Below are 20,537 nucleotides of genomic sequence, written 5' to 3'. Positions count from 1 at the left end.
GATTTTGATTTAAACGCAATATCAAATATTTTCAATGCGTATAACAAAAATAAATTTGGGGAAATAAATAAAACCATTTGAACCAGTGTTCCCGCTAAGCTGCGCTGGCGTGCGCTGGCGCACAAAATATTACATCACAGCGCACACGTTTCTCGTCACAGCGCACGATCGGAAGAGGCGTACGGCAGATGGCAGGGCGGCGAGAGGAGAATCGGGCGAGTTGGCTCATAACTTGCTGGCGCCCGATATTTTTGGCTCACGGTGAAAAAAGTTTGCTCACAACACCCGCCCGCTTAGAGGGAACACTGATCACAAACCCTGTCGACAGCTCTACAAAGCACTCTTATTAATTCTTGCTCACTGCTGTGAAGTGGCTCCAAAATAATATCTAGCAGATCCAGCAAAGAGAGACTGCTATATTATTCAGCCTGGGAAATCAGGAGGAAGATGATATATCGGAGCAAGCAGGTGAAAACAAGTTTGGAAATCATGGCTTCACTTGTCTGTGACAACTATACTGAAGAACAGGTAGATAAACACTACAGACCAGACCATATTAATTAGCTAGCAGTGGTATGTATGGCTGACGTAAGAAATATAAAGATATGGTGACATTAGAAGAGGTTGTCAGGAAATTAACAAACTAAGGGCTCCTCTTACAAAGCTGCAGTAAAGCTTTCTACCATAGGCTGGCGAGGTAAACACTCTGATGCTCATAGGAATTCTATGAGCATCGGTGCATTTACCTCGCCAGCCTGTGGTAAAAACCTCTACTGTGGCTTTGTAAAAGCCAGCATAAGTCGGGAATAAAAAGGTAATTATTTTGTAAAGCTATGAATTGTGCAACTGGCTAAAAAGGTTTGTAATTTTGATCTAAGCGTGATGGTTTAATACAGCCTCTACCTAATCTTCACACAAATCAAGAAATATTTGTGATTCATGCAGATATCATTCTGCACAGAATGTCCATTTTATCATAAGGATCACACGCTACAAAGTTGAGAGTGCTAATCTGGTGTGATGCTTTATATATGTTCACTGCCAGCAATGAATCTTGCTGCTTAATCCCTTTTCAAATTCATGTGTTTAATTTAAACTATATTACTTTACTCACATCACACTATGGAAAAAAAAAGCCTTGGGCAATTAGTAGTAGTCTTAATTAACCTATTTTCATTTTTTTATACCCAGTAATATCTATGAAGACTGCAATCTCTTTAGAGAACTAATAATTAAATTTCTCAAAAATACTGTTCTTCACATTCATAAGTGTAAGTGATGAAATAGCAAAACAATGTCTAAATCTCCAGTCATTTCCAGGAGAATGAAACAAACCTTAGAATGAAAAAGGGATTTTTAGCCCATCAGTGTCCTCCTGTTTATTTAGCCTTTCTACTCAATTGGAACCAACCATCTACCTTTCCCTGCCTCACCCTTATTTTATACCCTTCTCCCACTTTCCAGGACTAGTCAATGTAGTGACAATCTTGACCATGGAACATGCACCAGGGCTCCTGAGAACCCATGGTCTAGCTTAGTGGTTCCCAAACCTGTCCTGAGGGACCCCCAGCCAGTCAGGTTTTCAAGATATCCCTAATGAATATGCATGAGAGAGATTTGCATATAATGGAAGTGACAGGTATGCAAATCTCTCTCATGCATATTCATTAGGGATATCTTGAAAACCTGACTGGCTGGGGGTCCCCCAGGACAGGTTTGGGAACCACTGGTCTAGCTGCTAGGTGTAATCATGAGACTGGAGCTTCCTTCCAAGGAGCTGTGAAAACTGCTTCTGCAGCATCCTCCAACCCAGCCAGCCTTGGAACTGGAAACATGATCCAGGAATCAAAACCAGGTCTTCTACATGGCAGTTCTTGCCACTGAGCCAGATCCTTAAAAAAGGGTATTTTAATTGGTAGCTGGAACAAATTAACATTTCTTTCCAAGTGCTGATTTTTTAAGAGAACATTCTACTTCCACTTAGCTTATTATTCTGGTGGTACAGCTTAAAATTCAATAGCATAGTTTTAAAAATGCTAGGTACCCAATAAAAGATGTAATACAATCACAAAACTTAGCAAAAATCAAGGATCTCCATAAGGTGGTTTCAAGAGAAAAATGAATATATTCAAAAAGGAACCATGTATGATTTTGTGTGCCAACAATGAATTTTCCATAGATAAAATGATCAACCCCACGAGAGATGCCAACTACTCAGCAAAGATAAGAACATGGGGGGAGAGGGGGTTCTTTGTGCTACAAAGTTTACCTTACTAGTTTGCATCCATACTTCTAAAGTCCACATCATGCTCTGCAAATCTTTGTACCTTCACAGCAAACAAGAAGGTGTTTGGCAGCAAAACACAGTCAAATAAATAGGATGCAGTGCATTCAAGTATTCTGGGTTTTTTTTAGGCATTTTCTTATTTTATTACCTTGATGTGACTCCCAAATTTCTACTTTATAATTTATGATGTTTTACTTAGCTGATCTTTGATTATTATGCACAACTGAAGCCAGCCTTTGTTCTGTGCATTTCAAGCTAAGAGTACTGAGGAAAGCTACACTTAAAGATTGCTAAAAGGTTCTGTTGTTTTCTTAAGTCTTTGAACCAGCACAGCATTCTGCAGGTGAGCTTCCTCCAATGTGAGCGTTTCATCCAGTAGTTCTCGCAGAGGAAGAGAGGTTGTCAAGATAAATGGAAGGCTTTCTCTATATCCCTGGACTTTCTCTATGTAGTCTCGCACTTGGCTAATTCTGGGGAGACAGAGGAAGGAGAATTAATGCAAAAAAATGTCTTCTTATACCACTAAAATTATAAGTAAAAAGCAGCTGGGATGCAAAAATAAATAAATAAATAAAAAAATCAACAGAAACAAGTTTTTTGTATTAAATCATGTCAAAACACTGTAATTGAGTCAAACCACAAAATTTTAGTTTTTCAAATATATGGTTGCTCTTTCTTATTCCATTTGTATGCGCTGCTAAATTTTGAACACCTAGGGTTCATTGCAGAAAGCTGCACGTTGGAACCGCTGAATGCACAAATCTACCACAAGCTTTCCATAATACTGCATTTGTGGGATGCAGTATTCAATAAGCATGCAAATTACACAGCTTATTTCAAAACATCCCGCTGCCAGTCTGTATATGAGCACTGATTGGGCAATGCACTAACAGGAAGGGTGACATTTAAAATAACATCAGCATCTGCATTAGCCCCTGTCTATAGCTCCTAACCTCCCAGAACCAAACCCGCTGCCCACAACACATTACAAAAACACCTTGGCAGCACCCTATCCCTCCCTACTAGTGCTGCCTGATTTCCGATTCGAATCAGGTGAAGTCGATTCATTTTTTTAAAAAATTGGCTTCGCTGATTTGGTTATCAACCCTCCCCTCTCATCCCCTAAAGCAGGAACAGCAGCACTGCCTCTTGCTAACTGTCCACTGCCGCTGCCACTCCTGCTTTAGGGGGCACGGGGGGAGGGTCAGCCAGGAAGTGCTGCATAGGTCTTTGCAGCATCCTCCGGTTTCCCCCCTGGCCTCCCGGTCTTACCTTTAGCTAATACGGCGGCCTGCAGAGAGGATTGCTGGTGCTGTAGCGATCCTTGTAGGCTGCTGTCATCCTCAGGAGCACGTTCAATCTGCCGCGATCCTGCCCATAACGTCGCTACAGCACCAGCGATCCTCTCTGCAGGCTGCTATATTAGCTAAAGGTAAGACTGGGAGGCAAGGAGGAACATGCAAGCCTTTGTGGGGGATGACACCAGGCCTTCAGGGGAACATGCAGGCCTTCGGGGGGAGGCCTTCGGGTGGAGGGGGGGGATACCAGGCCTTCAGGAGTTGTCTTCTCTCTGCCGCAGTCCCGCCCCTCCTCTGACGTCCAAGAAGGTGTGGGACCGCGGCTGAGAGAAGACAACTCGGACGATGTATGGCAGCTTGCAAAAATCGCAAGAGCCAGCGAACTTATGCAAGGCAGGTTGCTGAAATTAGGTAAACTGATGTAGGGAAGCCAGACACCAGTGGGGAAGCCACTTCCCAACTGACCCTCCCCACTCGCCCTCTAAAGCAGGAGCGGCAGGCCAGCAAGAGGCAGCACTGCCATTCCTGCTTTAGGGGCGAGGGGGGAGGGTCAGTCAACGAATCGGGAGGCCGATTTTTTGTCGTGGTAAATCGATTTGAATCAATTCACCCGAAGTGAATTGGTGAATCGATTCAAATCGTGAATCGGGCAGCACTAGTAGGTACCATTTAATTGTCCCTATCATATCTCCCCTCTCTTGACTTTCTTCCAAAGCATATATATTGAGCTCTTTAAATCTGTTCCCATTTGCTTTATGATGAAGACCACTGTCCACTTTAGTAACTGCCCTCTGGACTATCTTGTTTGTGTCTTTCTGAAGGTGCGGTCTCCAGAATTGTACACAGTACTCTATACGAGGTCTTATCAAACAGACTTATACAGAGGCATTATCATCTCCTTTTTATTGCTTGCCATTCCTCTTACTATGAACCCAAGCATACTTCTGGCTTTTGTCATCACCTTTTGTACCTTTTTAGCCAATTTTACTCTACCACATCCAATCACATTGAAGGCCTGCTCCTCTTTTGTGCACAGAAGTATATCATCCCCTAAACTGTATCACTCCCCCAAGGTTTATAGCCCAAATAAAAAATAATAAATATAATAAATAAAATGCATGACCCTGCATAGTTTAGCATTAGATCTTAGCTGCCAAATTCTGGACAAGTCTTCAAGCTTCACTAGGTTTCTCCTCATGTTATGCACACCCATCAGGGATACCAACCCTTTTGCAGAGTTTGGCATCATCCACAAAGTGGCAAACCTTATCACACAACCCTTCTTCAATATTTCTTACAAATATTAAAAAGAACCAGACAAAATAGAACCTTGTGGCACATTCTTTTCCTCGGAAGTATGCTTTTGTTTGGGTGGGGGGAGGGGGTGGCGATATCAGGGAGCACCACTATACACCAGGGAAAATTTTTTTGAGTGGGGGGGACAAAGCAGGGGAAGGGAGCGAGACAGAGAGGGTGTTGCCACTAGCAACTGGGGATTTTATATTTATTTTACATGTCAGAGAGCAAGGGGTTTGATTCGGGGGCTGCTAGACAGGGGCCAGCAACTTTTCTATCTTTAAATGTCACACTTCTTGTCAGTGCATGAGTCAATTATAACTCATACAGACAGGAAGGGGAACATTTCACAATCAGCTATTGATTAAATTTACATGTTCATTTAAAACTGTATCTGGCAAGCAATTTCTTGCAAAAAGCTCACAGTAGAGGCTGCAAAGTCAGTAGCTCGTACCATGAGGCTTTCTGCATCAACCTCTTAGGGCCTGATTCTCTAAAAGTGCGTCCCGATTTTAGGCAGCTGTAGGCGTCCTACAGCTGTCTAATCAGCCAATCGGGATGCACGTTTTTTTTTAAAAAATGCTCCCCAGGCAGGCCGCCTATATTGAAGGCGAGGCCCGTAAGACACCTAGGCCCTGATTCTGTATAGGACGCCCGGGAGAGGCGTCCTATTCAGAATCGGCCTAAACTAAACCCCGATTCTGTAACCGGCGTTCATGTTACAGACGCGGGTTAGCGAATCGGGTTAGATTAGACACGGCCCGCTACACTTATCGCGGCAAGGGATCTCTCTGCCGCTATAAGTATAGCGGGCCGTGGCCCCCTGACCGATCGCTGGCAGGAGGGTGCCCAAACCCTCCTGCCCGAAGACGCACCCCCCTCCCCGACACTACCAACCGCCCCCCCGACATTACTGATCTCCCCCCCAACAATATCGGTCGCTGGCAGGAGGGTGCCCAATCCCTCCTGCCTGAAGACGCACCCCCCCGGCGCTAACAACCCCCACTCCACCAAACCTGTTCTTACAGATGGGTCTTGCACGTCGAGCAAGCAGGCACGCCTCGTCGAAATGAGGCGGGCCCGCCCCTTCCTGGCCCATCCCGCTGAAGCCTAAGGCCTGATTGGCCCAGGCTCTAGAAGCCTGGACCAATCAGGCCTTAGGCATAGCGGGTCCGCCCATCCCTACTAAGTCTAAGGTCTGATTGGCCTACAGCTGCCTAAAATCGGGATGCACTTTGGAGAATCAGGGCCTTAGTGTTCAAAACACAGCAATGCACAAAAATGGAATAGGAAAGATTAGCCACATAATTAAAAGACTAAAACTTTCCTGAGAAGATGATTCTACCTGGAAGAAACATTGAATTTCTGTACAATCCGCCTTCCATCTGCCAACCAGATCTGAATATTAGTGATTGGTTCCAGATCATTGACAACCACCACAGGGGGACTTATGTCTGCTGCTGCTTCTTCATAATCCTTCTGCACTTTAGAAACTATCTTTGGTGTGGCACTGAGAAACAAAAAACAAATGCATATTTAAGACCAAGTACATGATAAAAGTAGGGAATTTCTATACTGTTAAGTTATTGGAATTTTTCCCACTATTACAAAAAAAGTGTAATTTCTGAACTCATTTGGAACTAAAATTCAAATCAACAAAGAAGTAAATGTATTGCATTGTTTTACTTATTAAGCTAACACAAACCATGGTTAATACTCAACATTTCAGGGACAATATTCAGCTGGAGGCAGCGTTTCTTTAACCCTTTGGCATTGTTGCTCAGAAGCAACACAGAAACATGATGGCAGATAAAGGCCAAATGGCCCATCCAGTCTGCCCATCCGCAGTAACTATTATCTCTTCCACTCTCTAAGGCAGGGGTGTCAAACTCAATCACATAAGGGGCCAAAATTTAAAACACAGACTAAGTCGCGGGCTGAATTTTTTATTAAGATAATTACATTAGTCTTAGTAGAAATATAGATCCTTCCTCATACCATTCCAGCGATCCACCTGGTTATTTTCACTTCATAGATGTTACCATACTTAATTTGAACTTTATTCAAATAGTCATTCTAGGCACAGGCAGCAGAACACTTATGTTTAGGGCCCCCAAAGCTCCGCCCCAGACCCCACCCCCATAATAGAACTAATTGTAATAAAAATTTTTCCATTCATTTCTCATATATACACACAATATAATCTTATTAACAACACATAATGATTAACCACACAATGAAGCGTCTCAACATTCATTCCTACCAGAAAACAGATAACCTCATGCAAATACAGTACCAAAAACTAAAAGTACTAATATATACAAACGAAACCCGAAGATTCAAGACTCTGCATGCAATACAACCCCAGAAAAAAAAGAAACAAATGCATTTCTTTCTGAACAGTGGAAAATATAGACAGCAGGTGTAAATTCTCAAAATTGACACAATTCAACCACTAAATTGAAAATAAAATAATTTCCCCTACCTTTGTTGTCTGGTGATTTTGGTTTTCAAGCCTTCTTTTCCCAGTCTCTGGCTGCACTTCCTTCTGTCTGTGCTCTTAACTGGGTATCCAGGGCTACCTTATCCATTTGTTCTTTTTCTCTTTTTCACTTTCTGCCATATATCCATCTTTAGCATTAACTTTTAACATTCAACTTTCTTCCATTTTTCTTTCTTCTCAAAATCTATCTACTTTTCCATGTCTTCCCTTCCCATCTATCCATCGCCTCTCTCTTTCTTCTTCCCTATTCCCATCTATTCATAAGAAGCATTTCTTCTTATCTCTTCCCTACCGCGCCCAATGCTGTGCACCATCTCTTTCCTCTGTCTCCCCTTCCCCTCCATCCCTGTGCATCATCTCATTCATCTCCCATGGTCAGACAACTCTGTTTTCCCCGTTCCCCCCTCATATGGTCTGACATCTCTCTCTCTCCTTAACCTCCCTCTTCTTGAGGTCAAAGGCATCTTTATACAAAAAAGACTTCAAAGAGCTCTTGAATCTATCAAGAGTCAGCTCTAATCTAAGGAGAGAAGGCATAGTGTTCCACAGCTGTGGTGCATATACTGAAAATATCTCATATCTTTTTGTATTAATTAAGTCGCCTTGAACCGCAAGGTAATGGCGGAATAGAAATCCCTAATGTAATATTAATAATTTTTAGGTAGGGTATCGTAAGTAAATTTTGATTCACCGCAAGGTTTTCACCTATTGGCAGCATCTCTCTTTCCTTCCCTTCCTAATGCCTAGCCCGTGAAGCAACCGTCCTTCTTGCTTTCCCAACCTCCTTCCCCCGCAGCCTGTGCAGTATGTCCTTCCCTCATTCCCAACCCCAGCCCTCCCCTCTCAGCTGGATCCTACTGTATGACCTATCCCCTGTTCCTGACTCCCCCACCTACATAACATAACATTGTGCTTATTGACCGCGTAACTAGAAGTTCAACGTGGTTTACAAAAAGTTATAAAAGTAAACCTGTTACATGAAATAAGATGGTTCGTTAAACAGTCAAATATTTAGAAAAAAGATAGATTGAATTTTTTGATTGGGTGACCAGAGAGCTGGATCGAGGACATAGTAAATTACATCTAGCATATATAGCAAATATATATATATATATATTTGCTATATATGCTAGATGTAATTTACTTGGATTTCAGCAAAGCCTTTGATACAGTTCCTCATAGGAGGCTGTTGAACAAACTTGAAGGGCTCAAGTTAGGACCCAAAGTGGTGAACTGGGTCAGAAACTGGCTGTCGGACAGACGCCAGAGGGTGGTGGTTAATGGAAGTCGCTCGAAGGAAGGAAAGGTGACTAGTGGAGTCCCTCAGGGTTCGGTGCTGGGGCCAATCCTGTTCAATATGTTTGTGAGTGACATTGCTGAAGGGTTAGAAGGAAAAGTGTGCCTTTTTGCAGATGATACCAAGATTTGTAACAGAGTAGACACCGAAGAGGGAGTGGAAAATATGAAAAAGGATCTGCAAAAATTTAGAGAAATGGTCTAATGCCTGGCAACTAAAATTCAATGCAAAGAAATGCAGAATAATGCATTTGGGGATTAATAATAGGAAGGAACCATATATGCTGGGAGGAGAGAAGCTGATATGCACGGACGGGGAGAGGGACCTTGGGGTTATAGTGTCCGAAGATCTAAAGGTGAAAAAACAGTGTGACAAGGCAGTGGCTGCTGCCAGAAGGATGCTGGGCTGTATAAAGAGAGGCATAGTCAGTAGAAGGAAGAAGGCGTTGATGCCCCTGTACAGGTCATTGGTGAGGCCCCACTTGGAGTATTGTGTTCAGTTTTGGAGACCGTATCTGGCGAAAGACGTAAGAAGACTTGAGGCGGTCCAGAGGAGGGGGACGAAAATGATAGAAGGCTTGAGCCAGAAGACGTATGAGGAGAGACTGGAAGCCCTGAATATGTATACCCTAGAGGAAAGGAGAGACAGGGGAGATATGATTCAGACGTTCAAATACTTGAAGGGTATTAACGTAGAACAAAATCTTTTCCAGAGAAAGGAAAATGGTAAAACCAGAGAACATAATTTGAGGTTGAGGGGTGGTAGATTCAGGGGCAATGTTAGGAAATTCTACTTTATGGAGAGGGTAGTGGATGCCTGGAATGCGCTCCCGAGAGAGGTGGTGGAGAGTAAAACTGTGACTGAGTTCAAAGAAGCGTGGGATGAACACAGAAGATTTAGAATCAGAAAATAATATTAAATATTGAACTAGGCCAGTTACTGGGCAGACTTGCACGGTCTGTGTCTGTGTATGGCCGTTTGGTGGAGGATGGGCAGGGGATGGCTTCAATGGCTGGAAGGGTGTAGATGGGCTGGAGTAAGTCTTAACAGAGATTTCGGCAGTTGGAACCCAAGCACAGCACCGGGTAAAGCTTTGGATTCTTGCTCAGAAATAGCTAAGAAGAAAAAAAATAAAAAAATTAAAAAAATTTAATTTTAATTGAATCAGGTTGGGCAGACTGGATGGACCATTCGGGTCTTTATCTGCCGTCATCTACTATGTTACTATGTTTTCTAAAATGGCCATAGGAATGGGTAATAAGCAACAATATTCGGAATTCGTTGTCATGAAGAGCTGTCTGAGATGCCAAAGTACGATTCAGAAAATTCTTACTCCTTCCAGCCGCGGAAGTTTAAAATCTTCGGGCAACGACGGCGCAACGAAGCCAGCCTCCCGCTATCAGCCTGTCACAGAAGTGTTCTTTCTGCAGCACTTTCTTTTCCCGCGTAGGCAAGATGCTGCAGAAAGAACACTTCCAGGACAAGCCAACATTGGGAGTCTGGCTTCGTTGCGTAGTCAGCTGCCCGAAGATTTTAAATTTCAGTGGCGGGGAGGTGGTAGGTGGGGGAGTTGGGACTCAAGGAGGTTCCTGGAGAGGGTTTCACTACAGTGTAGTGTCAGGTGCATAGTCACTGCAGGCTGCATAAAATGGCCAGGCGGGGTGGATTCAGCCTATGGGTCTTGTGTTTGACATATGTGCTCTAAGAAATCCCACGTACCTATCCCAGGCTTTCTTGAATTTAAATACAGTCTCTGTCTCCAACACCTCTTCCAGGAGACTGTTCCATGCATCTACCACCCTTTCTGTAATTTCAGACCATTCTTCAAGCTTCGACAGGTCTTTCTTCATGTTATTCACACCATGCTGGGTGTCTATTCTATTGCAGATTTTGATATTATCCGCAAAGAGGCAAATCTTACCCGATAGGCCTTTAGCAATATCATTTTTGGAAGAATTTTGTTGTTATAGATTTTGTTATTCTTTCAGTTTTGATTTAAATAAAAACCGGCAGATTTTAATTTAGAAGCAGATGAAAGCCCATGCAAACCCCTGAACACTGGAAGTGGCAGTGAGTCGAATGTGTGGAGTCAGAGCAAACCTAAAACTGAAAGCACACATTGGTGCCCATTTCCAGCTTAAATATAAGTCTTCCAAGTTTAAAAAAATAGTGTATGTTCATTTTTGGGTTTGCCTAGCACATGCACACAAGAGTTAAGCTTACCACCCTGTTCTGGTGCTCATGCACCAGGCGTATTCCTTCTCCTTTAACTTTGCATATAATTCCCTCCCCTTAACATGCATATAATTTACTATTAGTGTTGAGCATTGGGAAGTTATTTTGCTGCACTGTTTTTGTGGTATTTCCTAGTGCTGTTCCATATAGCACCAGAGTTTTGAGGATTTGCCCATCAGTATCTTGAAGCTGAACAGCTTTACTTTGAATATTCTCACCTTCCCAATCGGTAACCTTGTCCAGAAAAGGGGTAAAATACTGGCTTCCGTGACGCACATTCCTCATCTTTCTTATCTTCAACCTTCACATCCACTTCTTCCTTATCATAAATCTTTTGAAGTTCTAAAGGTAGCTCCCTTATAACACAAAGTAACAGTTTCAAATCAATTTCTTCACCTCAAGGATACCTCAAGACATATTCAAGATGAGAGCAGCAAAAATCTCAGCCTGCTAGAAAGACAGCCATTTATTAAGAGCAGGAGCTACATTAGCTTGGATATCGCCCTTAGTTGTTGGACTGGAGATACATCTATGGTGATAATTACATTAGCACTTCATTACTCAAACTGCTGTCTACACTGTGCTTAGGGCTAGATTCACTAAAGTCAGTGATAATCGCTAAACCTGTTTTCACAGGTTTAGCAACGATCGCTGATAACGCTGTCTACACTGTGCTTAGGGCTAGATTCACTAAAGTCAGTGATAATCGCTAAACCTGTTTTCACAGGTTTAGCAACGATCGCTGATAACTGACCCGATTCACAAAACAGCCCACCGCATGTTTTTCTCCTCAATCGCCCATTTTCCCTCCCGTGGTCAGGGCCTGGGGTGTCCGAGCCAATCAGGGACTTCCTTAGGAAGAAGCCTGATTGGCCATTTGTCGCTATCTTTAGTGAATAAAAGTAAACACACAAATTCTATAGAGTAATTCTCAAAATTCAAATATATGCATTCTTTCCTTTGAAAATTCATAGAAGCCCACACATGGATAGATAGGAACATATTATATACATTTACACAGTAGAAAACATTGCACTTTGAAGATCTAGTTATGAAGAAAACTAGTAATCTAATCTAATCTGCAGTTTCTGGGTTGTTTTATGCCTAACAAGGTTCAAGGCGACTTACAATTCACAAGATTTGCAATGTGGGGATTAACAGTGCGTTTACAGCAAATAACATACAGAATGGTAATCACTGAAGTACTAGGGAGTAGATTATTACAAGGAAAAATAGAGAGTAGAATAGATACACAGAATAGGGCCTACATTTATAATTCCGAGAGAGCAAGTGAAGGCAGAAGAGTAGGTCTGTTTTGAGTTACACTTAATGTTAATTGTCTATGGAATACAGTGGAACCTCGGTTTGCAAGTAACGTGGCTTGCGAGTGTTTTGCAAGACGAGCAAAACACTCTCGCAAATCTTAACTCGCAAAACGAGCATGTCCTGATTAACGAGCACCTCCCCCTGCTCAAACTGCCATCGCACCCCCGTGCTATAAGCGGCATTCGCCCGCTCTCCCAAACAAGCTCCTTACCCCATCAGCTGCTTGCCGGGTCAAGTTAAAGAAAGATCCCGCCTCTTGCCCAGGCTGGGCCTTGAACATCTGCGCATGCTCAAGGCCTTCTGGCTCTCGTTCTCTTCGAGATCTCGGTTTATAGCACCAGATGCTCATCCTGCTCCACCTAAGCTATAAGGTCAACTAAAGCAGGAGGAATCTAACAAATAAACTAAAGCTTACAGAAATTTTATGCAGGAAAGCTGTCTCTCCCCCACTTCCATTTCTCAATCTCTTGCTTTATTTTCACGAATTCTCTTAAAGAATTCTGCAAAATTCTGGAACTCATTTTCATTCAGAATTATTTTTTTTAATTGGCTGGTTCTTCCCTTTCCTCTAGATTTCCAGTTCAAAACGGAGCCAATGCTGAGTTCTAAAACCAGAAACTTTCATTTATTACTTAAAGAACTTGGCAGGTCTAATGAACATAGTCATCAAGTCATGCAGCAGCAAAACAGGAGACATGCAAATTTTAGCTCGGCACAACTTGCTTTCTTTTCATGGATTCCAAAAACTATTGGTTTGCTTCATCTGTATAGGTCCTGAGGTCACCACCATTTACTGTGAATCCATTTTTCCATAGTTTAATAATTATATCAGCCTACAAAATATAAGTATAATGAGCATTTTCATCTATAAGTCCACTAAGCATTAAAAAAAATTTTCACTGGCTAAAAAACTTTTTTTCCAGTTTCATTAAACAAACACACACATCCACGAGAAATATCAGTTGAAACTAACTAAATAATAAGATGAAATATTTATGTACAGTAAGAATAATCTCATCATGTACAACCTAGATATATTAGCAGATATATGGTTTAATGGTCAGAACAAACAGATTTAAAATGGATTAGAAGACTGGAAAGCAGAAAAACCTACAAAATCTTTAAAGGTTACATCCCAGGGAATTAAACACTAAAAATGTCAAAACTATGCACTGAAAAAATCTGAATTATGCAAAGTTATGCAAAAGTAAAAAAAGATTATGTCATTTATCTTGATAATTATCTTGATAATATATTTTCCAGTAGATAGGTGAGACATTGTCTAGACAAGTGGGTTATCTCCCAAAGGCCCTGGTGCCATATACAGAAGGAATCCACTCTAGATTTTTTCTGTGACTCTCTTCTACTTCACTGGGAGCTCTACCACCTGCAGTTAGTACCCAAGCACTAAGAGCTCCAACACAGGATGTGAAGTAAGGACACCAAAGGGAACAATCCCAAGAACCAACTGTTCTGCTCAAAGAAGCAACACATAAAACTCAAAACCAAACAGCAAGCAAAAGCATCAAAGGAGCTCAGAAAAGACCCCTTCATGCATTAGGAACATATACAGAATACTTCCCAGCTCAAAGGGCTAACTGGCATCTAAGAACCAACTTGGAAAAGCATAAACAGAATGAGATAGTAGGCAGGCACAGGAAGGACAGGGCTGGAGTCTAGAATGTCTCACCTATCTACTGGAAAAGATATTATCAAGGTAAGGACAATCTCTTTTTCTAGTGCAATAGGTAAGACAATCTAGAGGAGTGGGACGTACAAAACCACTCCCCAAAAACTAGGGTGGGCTGACTGCACCGACTCTCAAGACTGAGGACCTAAAGGAAGAGTTCTGTCTTGCCACCACATCCATTCTGTAAAATTTGGCAAACGTGTGCAGAGTGAACCAAGTAGCTGCCCTACAAATCTCCTCAGGGGAGAATGCCCTTGCCTCGGCCCATGAGGTCATACTCCTGATAAAATGTGCCTTAACAGAAACAGGACACTGTTTATCACAAAGAATGTAGGCTGACAAAATGGCCTTACGGATCTATCTGGAAATAGTGGCTTGGAAGCGGGGGCTCTACTGAAACTGGAGCAGAATAGGGCTCCACACCTTCCTAGTTGCACCAGTATTGGAAAGTCTTCCATGCCTTAGCATAGGCAGACACAGTAAACGGCTTCTTAGGTTTCAGAAGAATAGAAATGACCACATGAGAATATCTTTTGGTTTCTAATACTTCGTGCTCAATAGCCATGCCATAAGAGCAAAGCAATTGGGATTCTACATGAGAGATAAGGTCCAGAAGTGCATGCAACCAAAGGCAGCGAACCATGTGAAGGTGCATCAGATCTGCGTACCATGGTTTGTGAGACTACCCTGGAGCCACCAAAATGACCCTCCCCTGATGAGTTGCAATCCAGTGAAGGAACCGACCTATCATGGGCCAGGGAAGAAAAATAATCAGTAGAACTCCATGACCATGGCTGCACTAGAGCGTCTAGGCCCTCGCCTCTGGGCTCGGATCTTCAACTGAAGAATCGGGCGGCTTTCGAGTTCCTTGCTGATGCCATGAGCTTGAAGTGAGGCTAACCCCAGCGCCACACAATGGCTTGAAACACTGTCGAGGACAGAGCCCACTCGCCTGGATCCAAGGTCTGTCTGCTGAGGAAGTCTGATTGAACATTGTCGACACCTGCCATATGCACTGCCGAAAGGGCCTAGAGATGACACTCTGCCCAGAAAAAGAGCAAGCGGGCTTCCCGAGTCAGAGAAGCAGTCTTGGTTCCTCCCTGGCGATTGACATATGCCACCACTGTTGCATTGTCAGAGAACACTCAGATCGCTTGGCCTTCCAGAGTCATCTGCAATTTCATCAGAGCCAAGCGAATGGCTCGCAGTTCCAAACGGTTGATTGATCATTTCCTTTGAGATGAGGTTGATTGACTATTTCCCCTGAATGGGACAATAGTTGCAATGGACTCGTGGAGACTGGCATCTGTTGTCACAGCCACCCAAAATGCAATCCGCAGCGGCATGCTCTTAGAGAGGGACTGCGGAAGAAGCTACCAATCTAAGCTGGCCTAGGCCTCCAGAATCCAAGAAGAGCTGTCTGCAATCCTTCCATCTGTGGAGCCAGCTTGAGAGCCCAAGGGACCACATCTATGGAGGCCCCCATGGATCCTAGAACCTGGAGATAGTCCCACACAGATGGAGCTTCTTGGTCCAGAAGGCAAGAAAACTGAGACCACAGCTTCTGTCTGTGTGCCTCTGGAAGATAAACCTGGCCAGCTGACTTGTCAAACGAGATCCCTAGATATTTCAGATACTATGACGAGGTCAAATTGCTTTTCCTGTAATTCACAATCCAACCCAGGCCTTCCAGGACCTGGACCACCTGATACACCGTGAGCCGACCCTAGGGTATTAAGGGGGCTCTAAACAGCCAATCGTTCAAGTATGGGTGCACCTTCAATCCCCATCTTCCTCGTGAGCTGTCACGATCACCATCACCTTGGTGAAGATACGAGGTGCTGTAGCTAGGTCAAAAGGCAGAGCTGTAAACTGGTAATGATTTTCCAGAACGAGAAACTGGAGGAATTTCCTGTGGGTCTGATAAATGGGAATATGTAAGTAAGCCTCTGTGATATCCAAAAAGGCAAGGAACTCTCCCGGGGCCATGGCCTCTATGACAGACCGCACTGTTTCCATGTGAAAGTGTGAACTTTGAGTGCTGCATTGATGTGTGTAAGATCCAGGATTGGTCTTCAATCATCTGAGCCTTTCTTTGGCACGATAAAGTATACAGTGTATCTGCCTGAGCCCAAGTCTTCAGACAGCACCAGTTCTATTGCCTGAATATCCAGCTATCTTTGTACAGTAGCCTGCACTTTGACACCTTATCCGGGAACCCCATGGGACAGTCCATAAACCAATCTGTCAGAGGCTGGGCAAATTCCAGCTTGTAGCTAGACTGAATAACGTCCAGAATAGAGAATGACATGGGGAAAAAAAATTTATCACAGTTCCCGCCCCGTCCTGCAAACTGTCAGATCCCATCCGCACGAGAGAGAGAGAGAGAGAGAGAGATAAGCCAGCTGGAAGCTAAAGAAGCACAGCCTGGGCTATGCAGTCCCCAGTTATGTCTAATACCAGCTCTACCAGGATACATTTTTCAAATCTGAAATATTCTAATCACAAAATATAAAATAAATTAATTTTTTTCTACCTTTTGTTGTCTGCCAATTATATTCTTTAAATCACATTGGTCTCAGGCTTTGGTTTTGGGTTCCTTCTGTCTTCATCGTGGCATGGCTGGCTCCTGAAGGTAAAATAGGCGCAAGAGAAGCTGGGGAGGAGATGCAGAGTCTGACACAGGTGCAATTTTTTTCACAGGAGCCTTTTCACTGTTCTCACGAGGTGGTAAAAGGTCTTGTCCCCATTCCCACGGTAAACCAGTTGCAAATATCTCCATTCCTGCGGATTTATTGTGGTGATCACGGTTTACTGCGGTAAACAGTCCCCCTGTCATTCCCTAGTCCAGAACTCACTGGTCAGACAAGATGCGCACCCAGGCCTGCAGGAACACCAAGAGCCTGCCATCGATATGCAGAGAGACCTCCCTCGGCCTGGTGTCATTGTGCCTTTTTTGGCAGAGGGAACCAAATGGGAGGTGGAAGGCTGGTTACACCTGGAGCCCAAGAACCTCTGCCTGTAGCTCAGGGAAAATCTCTGAGATGTGGGGCTTGAATAAGGGCGGGAATGCCTGGAGCCATAAAAATTAGAGCATTCCGAACTTCTAGAGGTTCTGGGTCTGGGTCAGGCAGGGTCTTAGGGTGATGGTTCACCACGGAATTCATAAGATCATCTAAGCTCTTACCAAATAACAATTGCACTTTAAAGGGCAGACTACCTTAGAGGTGGAATCAACAGCCCACTATCTAATTCAGAGCATATGGAAAGCAGAAATCAAATACGCCAAAACCTTACCCAGGATCTGCATAAAGTCATACAGGGCATAAGAAACAATCTTCAGCCAAAAGAAGCCAAGGAGGAGGCTCCTTAGCCTCACTTTCCAAAGTATGAAGCCTGGACAACCACACACGCGTGACAAAGGATGCCGCCGGAGTAGCTTTGACTCCCAAAGCTGCTGCCTCAAAAGGTCTTCTGAGAATCGCATCCACACAGCGGTCCTACATGTCCTTTAGCACCACACCACCCTCTTTAAGAAGGGAGGTGTGTTCAATCACTTCTGCAACCAAAGAGTCCACTTTAGGCTGACCAAAAAGCTGCTGGCACTCCTGCTGCATATTTGGGACACAGACCTCGCCATCTTGAGAGCACCTTCCGGAGAATCCCATTGGTCCCAGATCAGAATGCTCATATCAGGATGCCAGGGAAAAGCGGAACATTGAGCTCGTTCTCCGCAAAGGAGAGAGGAGGAGGTAGAAGGAGCCAGCTGAATGACTAAATTTAACTCCAGCAAAGCAGCAGACAAACGCAGAAGCATGGGATCATCCCCAGGTTCTAAAGCCAGAGAAGGATCTGATCTGGCATACTGTCACGAGTCCCCCACCACAGGGAAAGTGTCCCCAAAAAACAAGGAGTCCACAAGTTGATCATCATCATAAGCATCGCCCAGATCAGGGTCTGCGAACTCAGAACAATGGAAGATTGAGAAGAGGACGTGTCTAAAGAGGCAAAACCGCCAAGAGACAAGTCTGAGGCAGGACTGAGCAGGGGAAGCATGGCTTTTCTGAAATGCATTCCACAAATGTTTCATAAAGTCTGTGAAGGCCTCTGGACCCTGGGGAGTAGATTCACCCTGTGATGACTTCACCTTGCACTTCTTTGGCTGCGGAGGGTCCGCAGTCTTGTGCACAGAACTTGCAGCTGTGCAAAGCCCTGAAAATAAGGAAGGCTGCCAAAAAGGGCTAGCCAAGCATTTTTAACATCTGTTTAGTCAGGGGAGAGGCTAAGCTTTGCATTGCTGCCTCTCCTGGCTGTGTCAAGTGGCACGTAGTGGAAGGATACTCCTGAGGCGCTAAATTTGAGCGAACCTGGCAAGAATTAACAGTAGGTGAGCCAAAGGACTCCATCCCAACAAGTTTTGAGGCAAAATTTACAGATCTGGGAGAGCAGAAATCTTTTGAAAAAAAGATTGCTAAAAATCCAAGATGGTCACCGCAAATAAATTTGCATCAAAAGATGATTTTTTTTCACACTTATGAAAGTTTAAAATGGTGATTTTAGGATTTTTAAGGTGGGGGAACACAGGGATATGCAGAAATCATCAAAACTTTAAAATTCAGACCCCCCCTCCTGATTTACCTCACAGCCTTGCTCACTGTGACTTGTGCTGGAAATGTGCTGCAGCCTGCCTCAGCTCTCTTACAGTAGCTGGATTAGAATAAATCACTGTCTTATGCTAGGAATGCCTCTTCGACTCAGATCTTCTGTGTGCCAGTTAGACACGGTACCTGACCATACCTCCACCCCCGCAGACCGACACATGCACTAAGGGATGGGTGGAGATGAAAACGCAGCTGACAGGCCAATCCCTTGTGGTACCTGTTGGGCAGCCTGCATTTGTTTCTTTGGAGTTTGGGGCCGTCTCTACTTTTATTTATTTATTTATTTATTTGATTTTTTAGCCCATCCTCCCAAAAGAGCCCAGAACGGGTTACAATGAATATATTGGTGCATTAAAATTATAAGTAAGATAGGTACTTTTTCCTGTGAGATACTGCTGATCCTCCAAAGGATACCTAACAGCCTGCACTTGAACTCCTGTTAACTAGGTGAGGGAAAAGCGGGGTTGTCCCCAAGCTCCAAAGAAACAAATGCAGGCTGCCCAACAGGTACCACCAGGGATTGGCCTGTCACCTGCAGAGTGGACTCTGCTTCTTCTCTATGCAGGCAGAGCTGAAGAATCATTGAGCAAAGAAATCCCCAAAATGGGAAAAGACACTGAAGAAAATAAGAAAAAAGGTTGAGCAAAACAGAAACACTCCTTCAGGCACCCATGCAGAAGGAAAAAACTGCAGATGGTGCTAGAGCTCCCAGTGAAGTAGAGGAGAGTGAAAGAAAAAAATCTGGAATTGATTCCTTCTGTATATGGCACCCGGCCATTGGGAGATAATCCACTTGTCTAGAATGTCTCACCTATTGCAATAAGAACATTATAACATAAGCAATGCCTCTGCTGGTTCAGACCTGAGGTCCATCGTGTCCAGCAGTCCGTTCAAGTGGCGGCCCAACAGGTCCAGGACCTGTGCAGTAATCCTCTATCTATACCCCTCTATCCCCTTTTCCAACCGGAAATTGTCCAATCCTTTCTTGAACCCCTGTACCGTACTCTGCCCTATTACGCCCTCTGGAAGCGCATTCCAGGTGTCCACCACACGGTGGGTAAAGAAGAACTTCCTAGCATTCGTTTTTGAATCTGTCCCCTTTCAACTTTTCTGAGTGTTTTTATTGTTTGCAATAAAAACAGAGAATTATAGATTCCTGGAATCAGATGCTTGAAGCAACTTACTGATCTGTGATTGCATGTGTAGTGAACAAGTCATTGTGTTGGGTGGGGAAGTCGCTGTGGATAGTGAACGACTGTACTATGTTTGAGATCGTTGTGAGTGACTATAGGTGTGCTGTGTTTGCGTGCATGGAATGAGTGAGTACATGGTGGGGTGTGTTTATGAAGGTAAGTAACTAGATTAGTAATTCATGTCCATCCACTCAGATATATCATAGAAGACTGTCTGCTTGTCCAAGGATGACTGGGAGTAGGTAAAACGCATGGGTGAAGGGTTATGTTGCAGGTGGGGGTCTGACAACAGTTGGGTATCTACAAATTCTATAGTTTGAGTCTGGAGTGTTATTTCTTTTTCAACCCTCATTTTGCTGCTTCCCCCCTCCCACTCCTTTAGGGTACCTCTACCACACTGAAAACTTTGATTTTCTTGTTGCTCCCAAGGCCATTTTTTTCCAAACGTCTCATCAGAGTGACGTCAGATGTTATTTAAGTGGGAGCAGTTTCACCTGGGGCTGTCTCTGCCATAGTGAGCGTGTAAGACAGTACGCTGCAGTAAGTCACAGGATTATTGGAATGTTTTTCTGCAATAAAATATGTTCCCTGACACTTTTCTACTCTTATTTTTACAGACATTGGTCCGGAGCCCTAACGCAGCTTGTGGGTGAAACGGCAGCTAGCTTGACATCGGCGAGGACTGGTGGGGATGCAGTGACATTCTTAAACTACTAACGAACCCTGCCCTGTAGCGAAGTGCTTGATTCTT

At 43.7% G+C, this 20,537-nt stretch overlaps 1 protein-coding gene across 9 annotated transcripts in view; it reads right to left on the bottom strand.

Moving 5' to 3' along the window:
* Positions 1–1,885: 1,885 nt before the first annotated feature.
* UBXN2A (UBX domain protein 2A) overlaps positions 1,886–20,537 on the bottom strand; it is a 57,249-nt gene continuing 38,597 nt past the window's right edge. For 3 of the 9 annotated variants that reach the window (XM_033937133.1, XM_033937134.1, XM_033937135.1), the window contains 4 exons: positions 12,966–13,075; positions 11,135–11,272; positions 6,227–6,391; positions 1,886–2,757 (listed from right to left, as the gene is read on the bottom strand). In XM_033937133.1, coding sequence (XP_033793024.1) covers positions 2,568–2,757; positions 6,227–6,391; positions 11,135–11,272; positions 12,966–12,976 — 504 coding nt within the window. In that variant the 5' untranslated portion in view covers positions 12,977–13,075 and the 3' untranslated portion in view covers positions 1,886–2,567. Of the gene's footprint in view, positions 2,758–6,226; positions 6,392–11,134; positions 11,273–12,965; positions 13,076–20,537 lie in introns of those variants that run through there. The other 6 variants (XM_033937137.1, XM_033937138.1, XM_033937139.1 and 3 more) reach the window with 4 other exon arrangements.

Source organism: Geotrypetes seraphini, chromosome 3, assembly GCF_902459505.1.
Source record: "Geotrypetes seraphini chromosome 3, aGeoSer1.1, whole genome shotgun sequence".
NCBI lineage: Eukaryota > Metazoa > Chordata > Amphibia > Gymnophiona > Dermophiidae > Geotrypetes > Geotrypetes seraphini.
The sequence above is the reverse complement of the archived record's forward strand: the minus strand, read 5'-3'. Positions and strand labels throughout refer to the sequence as shown.